At 43.1% G+C, this 25,068-nt stretch overlaps 1 protein-coding gene across 36 annotated transcripts in view; it reads left to right on the top strand.

Annotated features, from left to right (window-relative positions):
• Positions 1-25,068, top strand: part of ST3GAL3 (ST3 beta-galactoside alpha-2,3-sialyltransferase 3) — a 232,697-nt gene that overhangs the window by 85,322 nt on the left and 122,307 nt on the right. For 21 of the 36 annotated variants that reach the window (XR_013403184.1, XR_013403181.1, XR_013403192.1 and 18 more), the window contains one exon: positions 4,931-4,978. The exons of the other annotated variants lie outside the window; for them this stretch is intronic. Coding sequence is in view for 16 of the 21 variants with exons in the window: in XM_077960470.1 (XP_077816596.1) it covers positions 4,931-4,978 (48 nt within the window). In the remaining 5 variants the exon portion in view is untranslated. The remainder of the gene's footprint in view (positions 1-4,930; positions 4,979-25,068) is intronic. 36 annotated transcript variants of the gene reach the window in all.

The following is a 25,068-nucleotide window of genomic DNA, read 5'->3' as shown; positions in this document are numbered from 1 at the left end:
GAATTCTGTTTGGTCACTTGTATGGCATGCCACATGGCTGCCTCTGGCCTGGGAGCCAGGAACAGCTGGAGCCTGGGATGACTGAAGTAAAAATGACATATTTGCTAGCCTGAGAGGGAGAAGTCGGGATATTCTTGCTCTGTTTCTTGCAAAGCAAACTTCTCAGTTTGTTGAATACTAAGTTTTCCCGTTGGCTGTCAAAGTGGTTTATAACTAAAATAATCTTACATCCTTTAGAATAAATCACAAATAATGAATGGCCAAACTGTTTCTGAAGTCAAAGCAAAATTCATCAAAACAAAATTCATCAAACCTTTAATGCTCACAGCAGATTTCATTTAAAAACTTACACAAAACATGAATATGTCACTAACTTCCTCTGAAAATATCTACTCTCTCACTTGCCTCTTTTGAAGTTTAAAAATGTATGATTGTAGGAGCATTCTACTACCATTGGAAATAATATTTGCAAAGACTTTGACTCTTTCCAGTAGACTGTCACCTGTTTGATGCTCTCCCTTATCACTTTAGTTTTATCTTAAGTGTTTATGAAGTGGTCTGTCTTCCTTGGCTTGAAGGCAAAGGCTATCTCTAATTTGGCTCCATGGGCCTGGCGCGTAATAGCCACTTGATAATATTTGTGAGAAGGAGGGAGAAGTAAAGAAGGGCGAGGAAAGCCCAGTCCATTTAGACTGATATTGTTGGGGAATATTTAAGTACCATGAACTATAAGGATGACCTCAGTAATTAAAGAGAAAAACTCAACAGCATTTCGGCATGTACCGTGCATAATGAAGGCATTCAAGAACCTTCCATCCTTTGGCATTGGTACCAGTGAGTTGGAGGTTAAAATCCTAGAGCTGAATTCAGAAGTTCTTTTTTGAACTTTTTGTCCCCTCAAATGATACAAGTAATACATGTTTGCTATATAAAGTTTACAGAAATGCAGAGAATAAGCATTACTATAATTCTGCCACCCAGAGACAACCACGTTAAGATTTAGTCTCTTTTATCTTAGTTTTAGTCGTTTAGTTAACTTTTAGCCTTTTTTCTGTACATGTAATTTGAAAAGTTTAAAAGAGACTTTATATCCAGACTGCTTGTGAGTACAAAGAAGATAAATTGCAATTGGAAAAATACTTGTCAACTGCAGTAAGAATTTGAGATGCTTGTTTTTACTGTTGCTCATCTGGGCAGTCAGCTCCTCAGAATTCCATTCCCAGTCTTCTTCAGGGGAATGTGATCTCTCACCTAGAAACTCTTAGGATGCTTTTCTTATTCCTCCTGTGCGGATGCTCTGTGTGTGAGCACTCATTTTCCTAGGGTGAGGCCAGGTTTGGACCCCTGAACCTTCACAGGACAAGCACACTTCAGGACTGATTGGAACTGATGAGAGTCAATATCCAGAATGGATTTTACCCCCAACTTGTAAAATATCACTCAGATAACATCACCTTTGAAGGAAAGCAAGAATACTTACTAGCTTATTTCTTAGTTGAATAAACATGTTGACCACTTTGTATGTGTCAGTCATTAGTCATCAAAGCCTCAAAATGAATAGACAATCTTTGTCTTCAGGGAACTTTCAGTTTAATGAAAGAAGAAGAAAAGCAAACAAGGATTATAATGCAGGATAATGAATGCCATAATAGAAGTGCAGTGATGGCCTAAAGAAGTAAGTGAGCAGAATTGATCAGAGACATCTTCAGGAAAAAGGGGTCAATTGAGTTGGTCTTAGTGGAAAAGTGGGAGTTTTTGTTTTTTTTTTTAATGCAAACCTGCAGAGAAGACAATATGTCCAATGTCTGAAGACATGAAGGCACACATCTCTTGGGAAATATAAGTAATTTTGCGTATCTGGAACTCGAGGTGGTAAATGAGGCAAATGGTAAAGGCTTAGAATGTCAGAGCTTGAACTTTATCTTACAGGCCACAGGAAGCTTCTGAAGGGTTTTATTGAAGAGCAGAGACACAATCTGTTATACTTTTTGGAGAAATCAGTAGAAAGGATGGATGGAAATGGGCTATGCTGGAGGCAGAGGTGTGTTTTGGGGGCAATAAGAGCAGTCCCAGCAAAAGATGATAGGCAGATGTCCAGAAAAGCAAATCTATAGACAGAGTAACTTGTTGGGTCCTGGGGCTGGAGGTAGGGGCAGAGAATGACTGAATGGACATGAGGGATCTTTCTGGAGTGATGAGAGTGTTCTAAGTTGGATTGTGATGATGGTTATGGAGCTCTGTAAATTTTCTAAAAATTATTGAATTGCACACATATATGAGTAAATTTCGTGGTGTGTGAATTATACCTCAATAAAGCTGTTTGCAAAAGCAGGGGTTTGGAGGAGTCAGTCTTCTCAATGAGAGGAGATAAATGTGAGAAATGCTGATAAAGAAGTAGAATTGGCCAGGCATGTTGACTTGTGCCTGTAATCCCAACATTTTGGGAGGTCAAAGCAGGAGGATCACTTGAGGCCAGGAGTTTGAAACCAGCTAGGGCAATATGGCAAGACCCTCATCTCTAAAAAAAAATTGAAAAGTTAGCCAGGCAGGGTGTCACATGCACCTGTAGTCCTAGCTGTTTGGGAGGCTGATGTGAATGGATCACTTGAGCCCAGGAGTTAGAGACTGCAATGAGCCACGATTGCACCACTGCACTTCAGCCCAGGGGACAGGGCAAGACTCTGTCTCTATTTAAAAAAAAAAAAAAGTAGAATTTATGAGTTAGACATTAATTGTATGAGATAGGATGGTCACTTGTCTGTTCAGCCAAGTGTCCTGATTGTGATTCCACATTTTGTAAAAAAGTGACAACCCTACCTTTTTCTTGGCAGATTTCAAAGCATATGGATCTATCTTTAACTGGCAGTACAGAGTATCTGCCTCAGAAACCACATCCTCCAGCTCTCTGCCACCCAGTTCTTAGCAAACACATGGGTGTGAGAAAAAAATATTGATGAAAGAGTGTCTGAAAATTTGTGATTCATTCATTTTTCTATACATTGTTATTCAGCAAATATTGAGTGCCAGGTGTTATGCTGGTAATGTAGCAGTGAATAAAGCAGATGTGGTGTCTGCCTTTATGGAACTTACAACCTAGCAGGGGGAACAGATGTTATGTACAGTTATGATAACTATTGTGTTGAATGTTCATGTGCAATGAGAGAAAATGCCCATAATGCTTGGGCGGGGTGTGGCTGTAGACTCTGGTGCCATTTGCATCCAGCTGACACTCCTTTGGAGTGAGTAAGTCTTTGGAATCTGATCCCTTTTGAGTCTGGGGTCTCCTGGGTTATCTTGGGCCTTACATCATCTTGGTGCCCCTTATAATTGTTTTTATTGAGCTCTACATTTAATTTATGCCATCATTTGGCATTGGCTTATGTTGTAAGAAACAGCCATACAAGATTTACAGTTACTTAGTATAGAAATGTAGAATATACAGTCTTCAACATCATACAGTGTCTGTATTTTTTTCTTTTTTTTATTTGACATGGAGTCTTGCTCTGTCACCAGGCTGGAGTCCAGTGGCGTGATCTCAGCTCACTAACCTCCGCCTCCCAAGTTCAAGTGCTTCTCCTGCCTCAGCCTCCCGAGTAGCTGGGACTACAGGCATGCGCCACCACGCCCAGCTAATTTTTTTTTTTTTTTTGTATTTTTAGTAGAGACTGGTTTCACCATGTTGACCAGGAAGGATGGTCTTGATCTCTTGACCTCATGATCCGCCCGCCTCAGCCTCCCAAAGTGCTGGGATTACAGGCTTGAGCCACTGCAGCTGGCCGGCATCTCTTTCTAAGGCCCACAAGAGGAAGTTCTCTCTGATCACCGTACAGTATTTGCTTTTATGTTTTGGTCTTTCAGTTGCTCTGGAGCACCAGACTCCATTTTGCCTCAGTTCTTCACACATGGCCTTCCCTCTGCCTTGAATGTGCCATTCCATTCTTGTTGGGTTTGACCCTCACTTATCCTTCAGCTATGAGGTCAAGCGTCACTTCTTCAGAGTTGTCTTCCCTATCCAGCACCCACTCCCCTCCTGTATTCAGTCCAGTTCCTAACATAAACTTTCATAATACTTCCTTTTTTTCTTTTATCAGTTTCTAGTTAAATAGTTTGTTCTTTGGTAACATTTTTTTCTCCCAGACTGATAGCAGAAAGATCCATAAGGATGGAGACCATGCTTTTTCTGTTTGCTGCTGTATCTCTGTCATAGTATAGTATCTTGCACATAGTAGATGCCCAATGCATATTTATTGGACATTTGAATGAACGAATGAATGAATGAATGCCCTGTGGGTACTGAGTCTTGTAACTGTTCATTTTCTTTTTTCTTTGGCTGTTTGGAGGCTCAGGCCCTGATTCTGCCTACGGTATTTGCATAGGTACTCATGGCATGCATTTTCTGCACTAACATTTCCCCCACTATATAGTGTTTTTCCTTTCTTTGACGTCTTCATTTTGAAATTCTAGTGTATACTGTAAATTTCAATAGGCCACTTTAAGCCTTTTTTGGGGAAGAAACAACAAACAATTGAGTATATAAATAGAAGAAATGGAGAGATCAAAGGGGAAATGTTAGTGCCTTTAACTAGATTCAGGAAGGAAGTTTTATTTTGCTTTGTTTTAATTCCATTTTCACTAGAAGAAGGAAAAAGAAGTAAATTTGTCCCCTAATCTGGCAAGACATGCCCCTAAAGAATTTGGGGCCTGCTCCCTGCCCTGAGACGTCTCTCCTTCTGGCAGGAGGCAAGGGGTACTGGTCTGGGCGGGGTCTCTTGGCCCAGTGATGGGTGGGCATGGGCCTGGGAGGCTGGGCTATGCAACTGAGTTCCCTTCCAGTTGACTCCTTTGAGGGAGGGTTTGGGCAGAACCAGTGGGAGCTTGCTTTTTTACTTTAAGAAGGAGAAAGAAATGAACTTGTCCTCTTGTGTTGCAGATTCAGTGGTTCTTTCCTTTGACTCCGCTGGACAAGCACTAGGCTCAGGTACCAACTCTTCCCCCTCTATCATCTTTTTGGCCTTCAATATTAGCCATATTTTTTGTGAAGCCTAATCAATTATGGGTTTGCTGGGGAGGGCAATGGAATACCCCAGAATTGGGGGAAGTCTCAAGAAGCCTTTCTAGAGACTTTATGGTCAGGGAAGCAGAAGAGGGACACATCCAGAGAACTTTTCCAGTTACTTTAAAAGTGTGCAGAGAGGAACTGGCTGGGCGCGGTGGCTCATGCCTGTAATCCCAGCACTTTGGGAGGCCGAGGTGGGCAGATCACCTGAGGTCGGGAGTTCGAGACCACGCTGACCAACATAGAGAAACCCTGTCTCTAATGAAAATACAAAATTAGCTGGGCGTGGTGGCACATACCTGTAATCCCAGCTACTAGGGAGGCTGAGGCAGAAGAATCGCTTGAACCTGGGAGACAGAGGTTGCGATGAGCCGAGATCATGAGATTGCACTCCAGCCTGGGCAACAAGAGCGAAACTCTGCCTCAAAAAAAAAAGTGTGCACAGAGGAGTTGCAGTAGATGCTCCCTCTTCATTCAGAGTTGTCAAGAGTCATGTAAAAGGATGTCTGTTTTCTGTGCATATATCCTGTCTCAGAAGGTGGAGCAGAGGGCATTGAAAGACCCCAAGCTGTGGGAATGCTGGAGCAGATAACTATCAGGCCTCTCCACTAGAATGCTGGGCTGGTGAGAGCATCCCAGTTTCTGGAGGACATACACTGCATTGCACGTTTACACACATACCCCTTATACTCAAATACAGACCTCTTCCAGGAGAGGAGTACCACACTGTACTGTGCACTCATGCCAAAATGCATGTAGGTAGACACACTCCTTCTCTTCCCTGTTTACAGTGCAGGACACACAGATCAGCACACCTGCCCCAAATTCACCCAGACCCAATGGAGCCTGGCTCTCCCATGTCTGGGGCAGTTTACCTGTTCCACACCACTGTACCTGTTGACAGGAAGTGGGAAGAGACTACTTTGATTCTTCAGCTTGCTGCCATTGGGTCCCTATGGGAGCCTCAGAATGACATGACTTTGAGGGAAGAGTGTCTCTGTGTTTTTAGGTAAAGTCATGTGGGCCTTGTACCATGGGTACCGCCCATGAATGCCAGGGAGACTGCTGGCCTGTTGAGGGCAGTTAATTCATTTTGCCGTCCTTTGATATGATAGATTGATGATTCACAAAACAGCCATGAGGTACAGCAGTTGATGTAGAGTGGACAAGAGGAAAGACATTCAGAGAATATGATCACAGCCACCACTATTTACTGAGGGCCTGCCTATTTTACTGTGTGCCAACACTGTGCTGAGTGCTTTATACACCTCTCAGCTATCTCTCACAATCGCTTTTAATTTTTAATTTTTTTAATTTTTAATGTTTTTGGGTACATAGTGGGTGTATATATTTATAAGGTACATGAGATGTTTTGATACAGGCATACGAGTAATAATCACACCAGGGTAAATGGGGTATCCATTACCTGAAGCATTTACAGCTTATTTGTGTTACAGACATTTCAATTATACTTTTAATTATTTCAAAATATACAATAAATTTTTGTTGACTGTAATCACTCTGCTGTGCTATGAAATACTAGATCTCCTTACAATAGCTTTGATATCTTTATTATAGATAAAGAAGCTAATGCTCAAAGACATGAAGTAACCTGTTCTGGGCCATTCATCTCTGTCTAACTCTAGAGCCCATACTCTCTCCCTTAGCATCTTTCTATCTCATACCTTGTGTGTTTCCCACCAAAATGCTGAGGCAGGAGAAGTCACTTTAAGGTAGAATGGACAGACAGAAAGAGTTCTTAAATTGATCCAAAACTTGTGTCTATTTGTGTAGTAAAAGATTGGTCATTTTATTACATAAAGGTTAAGAACTTCTATTAATCAAAAGACCCTATTAAGAGAGTGAAAAGGCAGGCTGGATGGGCATAGTGGCTCACACCTGTAATCTCAGCACTTTGGGAGGCTGAGGCAGGAGGACAGTTTGAGGCCAGGAATTTGTGACCAGCTTGGGTAACACAGTGAGACTTGTACCATGGGTACCGCCCATGAATGCCAGGGAGACTGCTGGCCTGTTGAGGGCAGTTAATTCATTTTGCCGTCCTTTGATATGATAGATTGATGATTCACAAAACAGCCATGAGGTACAGCAGTTGATGTAGAGTGGACAAGAGGAAAGACATTCAGAGAATATGATCACAGCCACCACTATTTACTGAGGGCCTGCCTATTTTACTGTGTGCCAACACTGTGCTGAGTGCTTTATACACCTCTCAGCTATCTCTCACAATCACTTTTAATTTTTAATTTTTTTAATTTTTAATGTTTTTGGGTACATAGTGGGTGTATATATTTATAAGGTACATGAGATGTTTTGATACAGGCATACGAGTAATAATCACACCAGGGTAAATGGGGTATCCATTACCTGAAGCATTTACAGCTTATTTGTGTTACAGACATTTCAATTATACTTTTAATTATTTCAAAATATACAATAAATTTTTGTTGACTGTAATCACTCTGCTGTGCTATGAAATACTAGATCTCCTTACAATAGCTTTGATATCTTTATTATAGATAAAGAAGCTAATGCTCAAAGACATGAAGTAACCTGTTCTGGGCCATTCATCTCTGTCTAACTCTAGAGCCCGTACTCTCTCCCTTAGCATCTTTCTATCTCATACCTTGTGTGTTTCCCACCAAAATGCTCTACAACTTTTTTTTTAAATAGTGAGGGCATGGTGGTGTGTGCCTGTAGTCTGAGGTACTCAGGATGCTGAGCAGGAGGATCACCTGAGCCCAGGAGTTAGAGGCTGCAATGAGCTGTGATTGCACCACTGCACTGCAGCCTAGGTGACAGAGTGAGGCCCTGTCTCTGAAAAAAAAAAAAAAAAAGAAGAAGTGAGAGAGAGTGAAAGGAAATCCAGAGTGTAAAAAGATCTTACAGCACAAATAAACAAAAGGCTTGTTTCCAGAACAAAGAATGACAGAAATCAATAGGAATAAAGGAGCAACCCATTACAGAAATGAGCAAGACTTGAATAGGCATTTCACAAAAGAGGAAATCCAAATGGCCAATAAACCTCTGAAAAGGTGTTTGATTGGGTTAGTACTCAGTGAAATGCAAATTAGAATCCCAATGAGAAATCAATACACATCTACCAAATGGCAAAACTTGAAAAGCTTGACAATTCCAATGTTGAGAAGGATGTGGTGCAGTGAAAACTCTGATTTTTACTTGTTTTAGCATAATTTGGTACAATCACTGTGGAATAAACTATGGCAGTATCTAGGTAAATTTGGATATACACATACCTGGTGACTTAGCAGTTCCTCCTCTAGGTATATTATCTGCAGAAATGGATGCTTATACATAACAGGACATATATATGCAAGATATGTGTATAAGAATGTTTATAAGAACATTGTTCATAATTGTCAAAAACCAAAAACAATCCAAATACCTAACAACAGTAGAATGAATATGCAAATTATATTCATAGGGAACAGTAAAAATGAGCAAACCATAGCCAGATGCAACAACATGGATAAATCTTAAAGACGTATTGTTGGGCAAAAGAAGTCAGACAAAACAGTACATACTGTGTTTATCCTTTTATATAAAGTTCAAAAACAAATGAAATTAAACCATATTTGCTTAGATACATAATTCAGTATTAAAAGCAAGGAATTGAATTCTATAATAACTAGATGGTGGTGTTCAAGGGGGTATGTTGAGGGATGGGCACAGGGGGGCTTCTAGTGTGTTGATATATTCTTTTTAGTGACCTGAAGGGGGTTATATAGGTATCCATTTTACAGTAACTCACTAGCTGGGCATTGTATTAAAAATGTAAAATATAGCAAATGTATAGAAAAGTACATAAAACCTCAATGTACAGCTAACAATGTTCAAGGGGATTTTGGTCCTCAGCCTCCATCTCCCCTGGAGTTATGAAAAGATCTTGGGCTTAATCTTCAAATAACTATGGACCCTGGCAGTAAGGCTCGAGGTTTGTACATGGTTCTCAGTGAAGGCTGGCAAAGAATGAGAATTCAGACATTTTTCCGCTGACTCCCTCTTAGTGGAGGATAGAGCAAGTTGATTCAGAGTCAGCCTCAGATTATGACTGGTTTTCAGTTTACTTAGCCTTCAGTTTTCCCGACAACACCTACCAGCTTCCACACCTAGTTCTGCCTTATGCATGCTCTCGTGGAATACTTGCAAGAGGCCAGTCGTTTTGCTATCTCATGCTTTGCATCAAGCCTAAAAGGGAATGGTACCAGGGAAGAGCTGGGCAGAGGTCTTTACTATTCAAATAAAATAGGTCTTTACTATTTTATTTGGAGAGAATTTACAAAGTGTTGGGCATACCACATTGCCAAGAACGTTTTAGAACTTTAACAGGATAACTTTGCAATTAATCCCTATTTGACTTTCTTTCTGTTAGTGTAGGTACTTAAAAGTAAGAAAAAAGATTCCAGTTCCAGTTAAGATGGAGTGAGCACACTCAGCCTATCTCTCAGTGCAGCTAAAGGCCCATTCAGAATTCATTTAGTAGCAGTTGAGGACTCTGAGACATAAATAGTAGCAGACAGATAGGGGAAGAATACCAGAATTCAATGTATTACTAAAGTGGCAGTTAATTTCCTATTTTCCCTTCAGTGTCCCATGTCTTAGACTCAAGGTACCCCAAACCTCAGCAATGGACACTAAGGCACAAACAGCTTCAGGAGAAGACCTCTGGTTAAAGCTCTGGGATGGGAAAAGGGCTTCCAAGGCTCAGACAGAGGGGGAAATCCCAAGAGTTGTTCCCTCATGCCCCAGCCCCCAGGCAATCCCACAGTGATGGTGGTAGGGACAGTGGCAGCAGTAGGCCCTTCAAGCACCTAAAACTGAGAGAGGGGAACCTTCCTCTCTGATCAGAGGAGCTGTAGTCCCAAGGGGATGGGGTGCAATTTTGGTTACTTATTTTCTGTCTTTGCCTTCCTGCTACTTGGCCCCAGATCTGAGTGCAGTTCCGAAAATTCTTGGCAGAGTGTGGTAACTAAAGCCCCAGCTTTCTGGCCAGAGGCCCAGGAAGGGTGGGCCCAAGGAACCAGGAGGCACAAAAGAGAAAACAAAGGGAAAGGGAGCTCAGGAAAGCAACCCCTTTAAGTCATTTATGGACTTCAGGATAACCCAAGCTGTGCATGTGTGCATCTGATTCTAAACAACATACCAAAGACTTTCAGAACTGAACTAAGGGACAGACCACTGCCCAAGTCCCAGGCTGGATGCACACACAGAGGACTCTTCTGACTAGGTTTTGAAAATGGAACTGATGTTGAAAGCACAACCCACAGAAGGGTAGTTGGAATTTGCTGCCTGAACCCAACCTGGTTGATTGTCTGCTAAAACAAAAATATGAACATTCTCCACTGGATTGAAACAAGATGTAGAGTCTCATAACAATATTCAGAATATCCCAGATATGAACCAAAATGAAGAACCAGGAAAATTTGAACTTGCATGGGAAAAGTTAATCAACCAATGCCAGTGCTGAGGTGACACAGATGTTTGAATAATCTAACCAAGACTTTTTAAACAGCTGTGATAAAAATGCTCCCCAAAGTAAAGGCAAATTCTGTTGAAATGAATAGAAAACTAGAAAATCTTAGCAAAAAAAATAAAGGTTAGGTGCAGTGGCCCATGCCTGTAATCCCAACACTTTGGGAGGCTGAGGCAGCAGGATTGCTTGAGGCTAGGAATTTGAGACCAGCCTGGGCATCATTGCGGAGACCTCTTCTCTACAAAATTAAAGGAAAATATTAGCCAGGCATGGTGGCACACACCTGTAGTCTCGGCTACTTGGGAGGCTGAGGCAGGAGGATCACTTGAGCCCAGCAGTTCAAGGATGCAGTTAGCTATGATCACACCAGCCTAGGTGCACTCTGCACTCCAGCCTAGGTGACAGTGAGCCCTATCTCTAAAAAAAATTTAAAAATAGAGATTTTTAAAAATGAATGTCTTAGCAAAGAAAAAGAAGAGGAAGAAAATACAAAGAAGAACCAAATAAAGCAATAAAACTTTCCAATTGAAACTACGGAGAAAATATTTTAAAAGTTAAACAGAGCCTAGTGACTTGTGGGACAATACCAGAAGGTTTACCATTCGTGTCTTTGGAGTTCCAGAAGAAATATTTGAAGAAGCAATGGCTAAAGCGTCCCAAATTTGGTGACCAAGTATGGTTTATCCTGGGAATGGAAGGCTGGTTCAACAATAAAAAAGTTCAATACAATCCACTGTATTAACTGTCTAAAGGAAAAAAAAACTACATTGTCTTATTAATTGATGAAGAAAACATATTTGACAAAATTCAACAACTATTTATGATAAAAACATGCAGCAAACAGAGAAAGGAACTTCTTCAACCTGATGTCGGCCATCTACAAAAACTTACAGCAAACATCATACTTTATGGTAAAAGACTGCTCTCCCCCTAACATCAGGAAACACTTCTGGAAGTTCTAGTCAATGTAATAAAGCAATAAAAAGGATACAGAATGGACAGGAAGAAACAAAATTAACCCTTTTCATAGATGACATGATTGCATACATAAGAAATCCCAAGGAGGCTACAAAAACACTCCTAGAACTAGTAACTGAGTTTAGCAAGATGACAGGTTATGAGGTCAAAACGTGGAAGTTCATCATGTTTTTATGTACTGGCAATGAACAGTTGAAAACCAAAATTTAAAACACATTTATAGCAGCTTCCCGAAACCAAATACTTATGTATAAATGCTTATATATAAGTCTGATGAAACATATATAGGACCTGTATGCTGAAACTAGTCCCTCTCCCACTTTTTCTTCCCCATCTACCCAACTGAAAGTTCAGGCTGCAAACCTAGAATCACCCTAATTGTTCCTCTTCCTTTACCCTCTCCCACTTTCCTGTCTTCACCATGTGTTCTTCTCTAGCTGCTGCTTTCTAGCACCACTGCCCAAGGTACCATCTTCTCTTCCCTGGACTAGAAACATCTCCTGACTGGCCTGTCTGTGCCACTTATTGCCTTCTGTACATTGTAGCCAGAGTAATCTTCCGGAAACATAAATCAGATCCTGTCTTGTTACCACTGAAGCCTCTCCAGTGACTTTACAGTACACTTAGAATAAAATCCAAACTTGTCCCTCCTTCCTGGGTCCTACTTACCTCTCAGATTTCCCTGTAGTTCATTTGCCCTCAGCCCACTGCCCTCATGCTACCTTGGCATGCCTCCGGCTCCTTGAGGATGTCAGGTCCTTTCCCGCCTTGGGTCTTTGTGCTTGCTGTTGCCACTACCTAGGCTGTTCTTACCTCCTGCTTTGCATTGCTGTCTTCAGTCCTCTGTCCCACTGTCACCTCTGCCAGAAGGTCTTCCCAGACCACTTCATCTAAAGTAGTCCACTCCTCTAAGCAGTCCTTCTCTAAAAAGGTATGTCTTCAGTTTTTCTTAGCACACCTAATTCTTTCAAACTATTCGCTTATTTACTGACATGCTGTCAATCTCCCCCACTGGAATGTAGGCTTCATTTTGGCCAAGGACTTGGTCTGTTTTGTTCATCACTGTATCACTGGTATTTAGAATGCGCCTGGCACGTAATAGGTGCTAAATAGGTGTTAAATAAATAGGTGTTAAAGAATAGAAAATTAGGAACAATAATATTCACTAATTAAGGAGTGCTTGAGGTCAATGGCATATCCATGCACTGGAGTAACTGTGCAGTCGTTTAAAATGATGATGCAGTTTTACTTTTATTGACATGGAAGATGTTGAGGATACTGTTGAGTGAACAAAACAGAAACAAACAGCATGTATATTAAGGCCAAGTGTAAGTAAAATTATTTATGTACATTCATATATAGACAGCATTTATGGAAAGAGCGATTTCTGGGAAAATAGTCACCAAAATATTTGTAGCAGTTAACCCTAGGTAAATGGTTATTACTTCATTCTTTATAAGTTTTTTGGATTTGGATTTTTGTATTGAGCATACATTATTATTATAACTGGGAAAAAATTCAGTTATTTTTGTTTGGGGAGTGGAGCTCTCTCTTATTTTGTTTAATAATTGCTTGGTGATTGTCGTAGTCTCTTTGGGCTGCTATAACAAAAATACCTTAGACTGGGTAATTTACAAACAACAGAAATTTATTGCTCACAGTTCTGAAGCCTGGGAAGTCCAAGATTAAGACATCAGCAGATTCAGTGTCTGGAAAGGGTCCATTCCTCATAGATGGAACCTTCTGTGTGTGTCCTCGCAAGACAGAAGAGGCAAATAGGCTCCCTCAGCCCTCCTTGATAAAAGTATCAATCCCATTCCTGGGGGTGGAGCCCTCATGACCTGATTACCTTCTAAAGGCCCCACCTCTTAAAACGATCACATTGGATATCAGGTTCAAACACATGAATTTGCGGGGGACACCCAACATTCAGACCATTTCAGTGAGTATTTATGCCTTATCTACCCTACAAGGTGGTAAGCTCCATGAAGTTTAAGACACAAACTGCAGACTATTTTTTCCCATTTCCTGTACCAGCAGCTGTTTTGACATGCTGTCCCTCCTAATCCTCCTGCAGCTTAGTGCAAGATGCCCTGGTATGACCTGGACACAGTTGATGCTGTGAACAGGACTGAATTCACTGCAGTACTCAGCCCTAGATATCTGCTGTTTTCCCAAGACGGGAGGGAGATAGATGGGTGCAGTGACATCTTTGGCTGCCATGGGAGGGGGCTTCTATCTACTGGGTGAGGCTTCCAGGGCTCCTTCTGTAGCCTGTGAGTCTCTTACTTGGGGCCAAGGATGTGTCATGCTCCCTTGGCCCCCAGTATGCCACATTGGAGAAGAGCTGTGCTGTGCTCAGATGGAGGCCTGATAGTCACAGGGGACTCTGTTACCAGAAGCTTCCTGCTAGGCCTCTCACCTCCCCCACACCAACATACACCAATTTGAGATTGGATCTTAGTTTGTAAACTTCTGAGTTATTTTACTGAATCAGTTAATTTAGTCTAGGTCAGTAGGTTTTTCTGTGTTTATTTTAGAAAAATGCTTTTCCTTTTAGTTTATCTTTGATTAATTGATCCCATGCTGTGGTTTATTTCCCTGACTTAAGATGATGTGGGAGCTATTTGCACTTTGGCCAGCCCTTCTCAGGCCTCTTTTGACTCCCATGATTCATGTGTGGCATATGCGGCCAGGGCCTTCCGACATCACCCCCGGGCAGGAGATGGGAGGTAATAGTACATCATTGCTCTCACGAAAACTGTGCTGCTAATGTGAGGGTCTGCTTTTCTGGTTTCTTCTGAGAGTCATTGTAGCATAACGTAAAGAAAAGAATCAGCCCTGGGTTGGTTCAGCGGCATCCCTGCTAGCCTACTTCATGATTGGGGAATCTTGAACATATTTCCCCTCTCTAAACCCCTGTTTCCTCATCTGTAAAATATAGTACCTGCCTCATGGGGCTGTGTAGGTGACAGTACTGAGAACAGCATGAATACAAAGGAAGATGCTCAATAAATAGTAGTTCCTCTCAGTCCCTTCATTCTGCAAGCCTGACAGCCCATTTGGAACTATTGCCAACTTCCACCTCCACCCAAGCCATGGCATATATTACATATGCTTAATATACCCCATGACTTTTTTTTTTTTTAGAGATTGTACAGTGACATTTCTTAAGAAATGATAGAGCTGTTTTGGCTAGGATAGGTCCTCATTCCATTTACTGCCATTCCGTTTGTACTTAGCAATTCATCATAGCCCAGAGATTGGAGCCAAAAACCACTTTAAAGAAGATCTGGCAGCAGAGCTGCTTCTCTGGGTAGATGGAGTTTTCTTGCCTCGTGGACTATCCTGCCCATATGACTTTGTGAATTATAATTCGAAACATTGCAATTTTCTGATAGAACCAAGTTCATGTTTTTATCCCTTAAAATACCAAACTTGATATACCTCAATAATGCTCCTTAAATTGGTGTTCATGGGGAATATTTGTGGTTGTCATCAGTAGCAGTCATTTAATAAGCATCTGCTTCGTGCCAGGTACAGTGACTGCTGATTGGAATTTGTGGTGGTCCACTACAATGAAAAAAGGAAGTGGGTCACTCAAAACGGAAATGCCAGTAGCATGTTAGGCTCATCATGTACAACCGTATTCCTTGAAATTCCATTCTGGGGCTCAATAGCCTGAAGGTGAGGCTACAGTAGGACATCTGGCTTCAGGAACCTTCAAGCAGCTCTCTCTTTTGTCCTGGAGCAGGATGTGACTGCACAGCCTGGTGCTCCCAGTTGCACATCAGAATGTAGGTAGGAAGTAATACTCATGTGCTGTACTAGGACAAACAGGAGAGGACTTGGAGTTGTCTACATAGGGCGTTGTGAAAACATTTGTGATTTTTAAAAAAATATTACAGAACTGTGATGAACAGGCCTGGTGTGGTGGCTCACACCTGTAATCCCAGCACTTTGGGAGGCCAAAGCAGGAGGATCAGTTGAGTCCAGGAATTTCTAGCCTGGGCAACATGGTGAAACCCTGTCTCTACAAAAAAATGCAAAAATTAGCCAGGTGTGGTGGCATTGCACCTGTAGTCCCAGCAGCATTGTGCCTTTCGTCCCAACTACTCAGGAGGCTGAGATGGGAGGGTCACCTGAGCCCAGGAGGTCAAGACTGGGGTGATCCGAGATTGCACCGCTGCACTCCAGCCTGAGCGACCGAGTGAGACCCTGTCACAAACAAACAAACAAACAAACAAACAAAAAAGAACTATGATAAGCCAAATGAAACACGAAGTATTGAGAAATGTATTAAATGTTGAATTGCTATACCATAAAAATCTTTTCAAGTTTTTAATTAAAAACTTGAGCTTGTTTCAGTGTTCATAAATTTTTATCCAGGAGTTTTGCCTGGGAAGGCTTCATATAACTCCTGTCAAGGCTTTTTAATGCTACTCTCTTAAAAAAAAAACTCAGTTATCATCAAAAAGAAATTTCATTCACACAAATAACTGACAAAAATGTAAAATCCTATGTATACTTATTCAGATGTTTACAGCAGCTGAAATTATATTTTAAAAATCCAACAGCTCTTCTTTAATCAAAATTGTAAGATTGAAATTTCTTCAGTTAGAACAAATGGATTTCAAATCTAATCTCACTTTTTTGTATCAGATATTTCAAAATAGCATGAAACTCTATTGCAAAATGTGTATGAATTCTTAGAGCAGTCACCCTGAGTTGGTTGGAGATCATAAGAGGCTACACTCAATGCACATAAGCAGAGATATTACCCGATACGTGAGGACGGGTATGTTGCCCTTCACCTGGAGCTGTGCTCCCCTGGGAGTCCACACCTGGCCTGCCTGCCACTGACCAGCGGCCTCTTGGGCAACACCCTGCTCCATGAGTTTTTCATGCAACATTTTTCATGGAACATAATTTTTACTTGAAAGTACAATTGACAGACTGTGGCTTTTCAGACTCTGGAATTTGGCAGACATTTTCTCAGTAATGAAAGTGAGCATTATCACTTCAGGGGAAATAACTGACAGTATTTTGTTGCCAGTGATAAAATGTTATTCCATGTGATATCTTCTCAGTACTTAAATTTTAAATTAAACAAGGGTTGGAGGCTGACCCTGTGTTACGGCCTCACAATTGGTCAGTTTTTGTTTTGTTTTGTTTCTGTTTTTAAGACAGAGTCTCGCTCTGTTGCCCAGGCTGGAGTGCAATGGCATGATCTCGGCTCACTGCAGCCTCCACCTCCCGGGTTCAAACGATTCTCCTGCCTCAGCCTCCCAAGTAGCTGGGACTACAGGTGCATGCCACCACACCTGGCTAATTTTTGTATTTTTAGTAGAGACGGAGTTTCACTGTGTTGGCCAGGCTGGTCTTGAACTCCTGACCTTGTGATCTGCCTGTCTAGGCCTCCCAAAATGCTGGGATTACAGGTATGAGCCACTATGCTTGGCCTAGTCGGTTTTTGTAAATGCTCCCTACATGGCTTGTAAAGAGGCCAGGCACAGTGGTATGCACCTATAGGGCTGAGGTGGGAGGATCACTTGGGCCCAGCAGTTTGAATCCAGCCTGGGCAGCATAGCAAGATCCCGCCTCAAAGAAAAAAAAAATGTACACTCTCCATTTGTTGGATGTAAGGTTCTCAGTATGTCTGTTAGTTTAAATTTAGTAATTGTTCTGTTTACATCTTCTGAATTCTCACACTTTGTGAGCCTGATTTTTCAGTGGTTTATGATGGTATACCAACTGTGTATTTTTCTTCTAATTCTGTTAATTTTGCTTTATAAGTAACAAAGTTTCATTATTACATGTATTCATACTTTAATACATGGCATCCTTTTGTTTATGTCCAGTTTCTGAACCTTCTAAGAGTTTACATCAGTGTTCCAGTGTTCATCCAACAAGTTATATGAATCTTTTGCTATGACATCTAGACTGACTTATTCCTTTAAGGCAGCAATGTAAGAGTTAGTGGTTAATTTCAAAGACATCTGAAAAAGCACTTTGTGTATTCACAGCTCTGACTTGGTACACGTGCAGGAGGGGAAGGGCAGGGATTTGCATCAGCCCACTCCCCACCTGGAGCTGGGCAGACACACACGTGCTCCTTGGTCAGTGATTTTTGTAATCCTGGGCTTTCCAGCCTGACCAAGGCAGGAAGCCTAAGCCATCAGACTAAACATTTCTGCTGGCTTTCTGCTTTGATACCTGGGGAGGAGAGTATTTTCAGGTGCTAGGAGAGCTGGAATATCAGTGCATATTGTGCCTGACTAACCCAGGATTCCTAGAGTGTTCTGTTCTTAGTACAGATCTGGGATCACTGAGCTGCTGGTGAGACCCAGACTTTCATGCCACTATCCCAGAGGTGAATTGTCCCTGAAGTGTTGGTACACTCAAAATAGCAGTTCCTCTGTATAAGGCAAATTCACATGCAACTCCAAGCACACATTTGTATAAAGGAGATGCGCTGGGATCTGTAACCTTGCCCTACGCCAGCAGTAGAGAAGCTCTGCTCCTATATTCCTGGAGCATAATGCCTATGCCTTCCTGATTGCTTTCTTTTCTCATTTACACTTCCTAAAGATGATGCTTAAATTTTCCTGCTAGTCAGGGAACTCTGTGAGGGGCCACACACAGATTTAATAGTCAGTAACATGACTGTGAGGCTGGGGCTGAGAGTAAAGTTCTTGTCAGGTAAGAACCTTGGTTGGGATGGAGCAGGCAGACGCCAGTGACTCAGGTGACTCAGGAAGTCTTTGTGGAGAGGGTTAAATTTCAGGCCTTTATACATGATGGGAGGGAACTACCTTGGCAAACTGGGAGTTCTTAAAAGAGAACCCCAAAGCAAAACCCAGAAAATAGAAGGTGTGAAGGGCATTAAATAGTGTGGCAGACAGTTGGGCCTAAGAAGAGCCAGAGGAGGCTCGCTGTGGGCAGGTGATAGTGATGTAATCAGATAGGCTGGGAGCCAGGAAGGGCCAGAGCAAGGGAATCACTGCAGTCAAAGATGTCGGGCGAGGGAGAAGGACAGGGAGAGGAAGAAGCCCCTGCTGCTGCCATCACTGCTACCACCAACACTGCCCCCTCACTGCAAGGGTTAGAGGAAGACAAATACTCCAGGTCTCAGGGCTACTTATTAGGCTGCCTTGCTTATTTGGTCACTCTATCCACTCCTCCATCCATTCAGTACATTTATGGAACGCCAGCTCTGTGCCAGACGTGATGTTAGGTGCAGAGGTGAGCCCTGCCCCTTAGGAGGACCCAAATCCATATAAGCTAGGATAGTTTAATTGAAAGCAACAAAAACTGACTGGGGATAACTGTTTTTAAAAAGGAATTTACCAGAAGGACATGGGTATACACAGAATCTAAACATCCAGCTCTCAGGAAGAACATGAAGGGCAGCCCCAGGAATCTAGGTTGCAGGAACAAGTGGTCCCTCTCTTCAGCACGTTATTTTCCTCCCTGGTGTTGCTGAGTTTAAGGAAGAAATTGTCCCACTAACCTAGCTTTTGTCAGGTGCCTACACTTTGGAAATAAATCCCATCGACAGTCTCACTGCTTGCCTGCAATGGGAGAACAACAGTTCCCTGAAGGAAACCCAAGGGGCTTGTTTCTAAAAGGACAGAAACAACAGATGTGCACTGCAGGTTCATGAGTAAGTTCTGGAAGGGCTGGAGAGCACATATAAGGTTTAGGCTAACAAGTTAGATCAGAGAAGATGTCGTTCATTCAACATTCCTCCCACATGCCAAGCATAGTGTTAGGTGATGCAACTGTGAGGAAAAGAAGAGCCTTAGTGAACATCTAGACTAGCAGAGGAGAGGTACCTGTCGGTAAATGTATAATTACAAACTGGAGAAAGTACACTGTGGCACAGGAGCATGTGAAGGGTGAGGTCTACACAGGGAGGACAAGGAATGCTCTTCTTTTTTTTTTCTTTTTTGATGGAGTCTCACTCTGTTGCCCAGGCTGGAGTGCAGTGGTGCAATCTCGGCTCCCTGCAACCTCCACCTCCCAGGTTCAAGCAGTTCCCCTGCCTCAGCCTTCTGAGTAGCTGGGATTACAGGAACGCGCCACCATGCCTGGCTAATTTTTGTATTTTTAGTAGAGACAGGGTTTCACCACGTTGGTCAGGCTGGTCTTGAACTCCTGATCTTGTGATCCGCCTGCCTCGGCTTCCCAAAGTGCTGGGATTACAGGCCTGAGCCACTGTGCCCGGCAAGGAACGCTTTTCTAAAAGAGGGCCTTCGAACTAGGGTCTAAAGAATGAGCAGGAATTAACCGAATAAAGAGGTGGCTTATTCTAGGAACTGAAAGAGGCCAAAATCACCAGAGCACAGAGCAAGGGAGACAATAGTGTAAGACAGGGCTGGAAATTTAGGGAAAGATGTAAAGTTCCTTGTACTATAAAAACATCTGTGAAATTGAACTTTGGTGATGGCTTTAAATTATCTTGAAGGATGAGCAAGGTGAGTGAAGGCATTGTAGAAATGTCACCTGCAGTAGCTAACTCTCAGGCATAAAGGCTGCCTAGAAGGGAGTGGCAGATGAGGTTGAGAAGACAGATCAAAAGGTTGCCACATGAACCAAGCAACAGTGAAGACTCAAGCAAAAGCAAGCATGATGGGATAGGGAGGGGAACAGGGTCTGTATGTAGAAATGAGAGACATTAGGGTTTCACCAAAAATTTCCTTCTTGGAGGACTACATGATAATGCCATCATTTAAAAACAAGAAGGATCGGCCGGGCGCGGTGGCTCAAGCCTGTAATCCCAGCACTTTGGGAGGCCGAGACGGGCGGATCACGAGGTCGGGAGATCGAGACCATCCTGGTTAACACGGTGAAACCCCGTCTCTACTAAAAAATACAAAAAACTAGCCGGGCGAGGTGGCGGGCGCCTGTAGTCCCAGCTACTCAGGAGGCTGAGGCAGGAGAATGGCGTGAACCCGGGAGGCGGAGCTTGCAGTGAGCTGAGATCCGGCCACTGCACTCCAGCCTGGGTGACAGCGCGAGACTCCGTCTCAAAAACAAAAAAACAAAAAAACAAAAAAACAAAAAAGAAGGATCAAGGCTGGAAGACTGGGGAACAGGCAGAGATAAGTCTGATTTGCACCATTTTGAGCTAGAGGTAACTGTGGGCCATTTAGGAATAATGTGTAGGAAATAACCAATGTGAAAAGGGATTGAGAAATTATATAATTTAATTTTTTTGTTTTGAAACGGGGTCTCACTTCCGTTGCCCAGGCCGGAGTGCAGCAGTGCAGTCATGGCTCACTGTAGCCTTAAATTTCCGAGCTCAGGTGATCCTCCCACCTCAGCCTCCCCAGTAGCTGGGACCACAGGTGCACACCACCATGCTCGAGTAATATTTTATATTTTTAGTAGAGACCAGGTTTCACCATGTAGCCCAGGCTGGTCTCACACTCCTGGGCTCAAGCGGTCTGCCTGCCTTGGCCTCCCAAAGTGTTGGGATTACAGGCGTCAGCCACTGCACCCATTAGGGAAAATATTTTAAATAAAGAGAAAGGCATGTTCAAAGGCCTGGAGATTATAAAGTTATGTTGGAGAAAGATAAAACAGATCAGCCTGGCAGGAACATCAAATATGGCAGGGGTGATGCTGGGAATCAAGAAATGAAGTAGGAGGCTGGGCACGGTGGCTCATGCCTATAATTCCAGCACTTTGGGAGGCTGAGGTGGGTGGACTACCTGAGGTCACGAATTCAGGACCAGCCTGGCCAACATGGTGAAACCCCGTCTCTACTAAAATACAAAAATTAGCTGGGTGTGGTGGCACACCCCTAAAATCCCAGCTACTCGGGAGGCTGAGGTAGAATTGCTTGAGCCTGGGAGGCAGAGGTTGCAGTGAGTCAAGATCATGCTACTGCGCTCCAGCCTGGCCAACAGAGCGAGACAGTATCAAAAAAAAAAAAAAAAAAAAAAAAGTAGGAATGGTAGCTACAGGCTAGGTCTTGAGGGACCTTGTAGATGAAGAGATTGGGATTTGTTCTGAGATCAGTAGAGTCCAACCAAAGGTTTTAAGCAGAATTGTGATATGGCCATATTTATCTTACAGAAAAATAGCTCTGATTACAGCATAGAGCATGTATTAGACAGGCACAGGGAGACCGGGCTATCACAGGAGGCTGGTACAGCAATCCAGGTGAGAAGTAAAGGTGTCTAGGCTGAGGGGAGTAGAAATGGAGAAAATTAAGTAGATTTGAGGTCCATTTAGAACATGGAATTAAAAGGACATAGTAATGAATTAGAAGAAAGGAGAGAGAAGCAGGAATGAAGGAATTCTCCCAGGTTTCAAGCTTGGGCAGCTGGGTGAATAGTGGTGTTGTTCGTTAAGGTGGGAAATCCAGAAAGAGGTTCTGGGTGTGTGTGAGGGTGAAGATGAACTTGGGGGGTATGGTTTAGGTTTTAAGTGCCCGTAGGACACTGAAGTGGAGCTGTCCAGGAGGCAGCTGGATATACACATGTGATGCTCAGCCAGGCACAGCCGCTCACACCTGTAATGCGAGCATTTTGGGAGGCCAAGGCAGGTGGATTATGAGGGCAGGAGTTCAAGACTGGCCTGGCCAACATAGTGAAACCCTGTCTCTACTAAAAATACAAAAAATTAGCCAGGCATGGTGGCGGGTGCCTGTAATCCCAGCTACTCGGGAGGCTGAAGCAGGAGAATCACTTGAACCCGGGAGGTGTTGGTTGCAGTGAGCTGAGATCGCGCCACTGCACTCCAACCCAGGCAACAGTGTGAGACTCCATCTCAAAAAAAAAAAAAAAAAAAAAAAAATAGTGGAGCTCAGGAGAGAAGGCCGAACAGGAACAAGAGATTTGGTTTGGGCACAATGGAAAGATAATTGGGCAGGCTAAACTGAGTGTTGAGCAAGGTGAAGTCTAGGCTGAATAAAGAAAAAATGAGGAAAGGAGAAACGACTGAAAAAAAAAACAGAAAAAAAATATGGAAATATTTTCAGATATTGAACAATTGGTAGCACAGGGCACTGATCTCTGAAATAAGGGAAGCAGATGAGGTTAGTCCTGTAATTGCCCAAGCCAACTTCCTGGAGAGTTTGCAGTCCACGTTGCAGGGAAGGAGAACCCAAGAGTCTGAAGGTGAGGTAACAGTTGAGCATTTGAGGAGGCCAGGGCAACTAGAATTCACAGATCATCAGAGAGGAGAGAACTGCACAGAGAGAGAGCTCAGGGGATTTGTTGCAGGTCCCCCTTGGACTTCTCAGCTGATGGGATATGTGGTACCTGTGGATGGGAAAACTACCAGAATCTGGGGAAAGAACCACTGGAAAGGGGCAGCCAGAATAATCCCTAGAGGTCACACAGGGCTGGGAATTGTGGGAAAACTGTATAATGCATGGGGTATCACATAGTGTACTCAGGAAGGTATTGCCTTATCTGTGGGGCAAAATTAGTAACAGTGCACAATTAGCCTTAGACTAAGTGACTTAATTGTATCTCAGAAATACTTAAGGAATGCACAGGTATCCTATCCCCAACAAGGTAAAATTCACATAGCTGGCAGCCAATCAGAAATTACAAGGCAATTTAGAAAAGCATGAATATACAACCAATAATGAGTGAAAAAACAATCAGTAGAAGCAGGCTTAGAGATGACACAAATGAGAGAATTAGGGGCATTATGTCCTATTCCTATATTCATGAAGGCAGAGGAAAGCATGAGAATATTAAGGAAAGGCATGGAAGATTCAAAAAAGAACTCCCAGAGATGAAATATACAGTGTCTGAGATGAAAAATTTACCAGATGAATAATCAGCAAATTAGACACTATAGAATAAAAAAAGTGAACTAGAAGATACAGCAGTAGAAACTATCTAAAATGAAACAGAGTGAGGGCTGGGTACAGTGGCTCAAACCTGTAATCCCAGCACTTTGGGAGGCCAAGGAAGGAGGATAGCTTGAGGCCAGCAGTTCAGCCTGGGCAACATAGTGAGACCCCTGTCTCTACAAAAGTTTAAAAATTAGCTAAGTGTGGTGGTGCTTGTCTGTAGTCCTAGCTACTCAGGAGGCTGAGGCAGGAAAATTGCTTGAGCCTAGGAGTTGGAGGCTGCAGTGAGCTATGATTGTGCCACCACACTCCAGGCTGGTCTACAGGTTGAGACCCTTGTCTCAAAAAAAGAAAAGGGCTGGGTGTGGTGGCTTACACCTGTAATCCCATACTTTGGGAGGCTGAGGTGGGTGGATCACTTGAGGTCAGGAGTTCGAGACCAGCCTGGCCAATGGTGAAACTACGTCTCTACTAAAAATACAAAACTTAGCCAGGCGTGGTGGCATGTGCCTGTAATCCCAGCTACTCAGGAGACTGAGGCAGGAGAATCGATTGAACCCCGGAGGCGGAGGTTACAGTGAGCCAGGATTGCACCACTGTACTCCAACCTGGGCCACAGAGCGAGACCCTGTCTTAAAAAAGAAAAAGAAAAGACACATAGAGTGAAACATTACTGGGGGAAAAAAATGAACAGACCACTGGTGAGCTATGGGACTTCAAGCAGCCCTAACACACGTGTTATTGGAGCCCCTAAAAGAAAGAGGAGGGCAGAAAAATATTTGAAGAAATAAGAACCAAATTTTTTTCAAATGTGACTAAAACCCACAGATCCAAGAGCCCCAAGGATGCCAAACACAGGAAACATGATGAAAATCGCTGCAAAGTATGTCATAAGCACTCCCCTCTCATTCCCACAGGTGCTTGGCAGAGGAGAGGAAAAGCAGCGTCCCCTGGAGAGCCTCAAGAAAAGCTTTGTAGGGTCTGCCAGGCTTCAGTTGTGGCAGGAGGTAGAGAGGGGTGACCCAGGTGGTTGGAATCGTGAGTCAGAGGGCATTATGAGAAGGGTTGTCAGAGGACCGAGGATGAGAGAAATGGGGTCCATGGCTCATTGTAACTGGCTCTGAGATTTACAGCTAAATCTAAACTCCGAGATTTAGCTAGCTCTTTAGTTTTTCAAAGATTATTTCTATTGTTTGCAAGGGGACTTTATTTGTTCAGTACAACACATTTCTTCTGGTAATGCTCCTTGTAACCATGTGTATCACATGGGAGTCATCATTTTCCAGAAACCCCGTCTCCTCAGTCTCTGTGACTAGAACAGAACGAAGTGCTGGTGCACGCTCCACCAGCCCTAGCCTTTCCCCAGGAGTTTCGCCCTTGGGAGCAGAGGGCCTAATGCAATCCCTTGCCAGTGGCAAAGCGGAAGATGTTTGCCTACAGGTTGCTGGTGGCCACGTTGCCTCACTCACGAAGAAAGCTCACCAGGGGAGAGTACAGACAATAGAGGGAGGCCCGATGGCCTCCCCGATGGCCTCCCTCTATTCCAGTCACTCTTGGTCACCCCTGAGACCCTCCGCACTCTGGCCCTTCCTACGTTTTGGTTATGTGAACCACTAAATCACCCTGTTCACCTGAGTTAGTGCAACTCAGTATGTTAAGCATGCAAGAAATGTCGAGGGATCATCACAGACACCTTCATTT

The sequence above is a fragment of the Macaca mulatta genome, chromosome 1 (assembly GCF_049350105.2).
Source record: "Macaca mulatta isolate MMU2019108-1 chromosome 1, T2T-MMU8v2.0, whole genome shotgun sequence".
Classification (NCBI taxonomy): Eukaryota; Metazoa; Chordata; class Mammalia; order Primates; family Cercopithecidae; genus Macaca; species Macaca mulatta.
The sequence above is the reverse complement of the archived record's forward strand: the minus strand, read 5'-3'. Positions and strand labels throughout refer to the sequence as shown.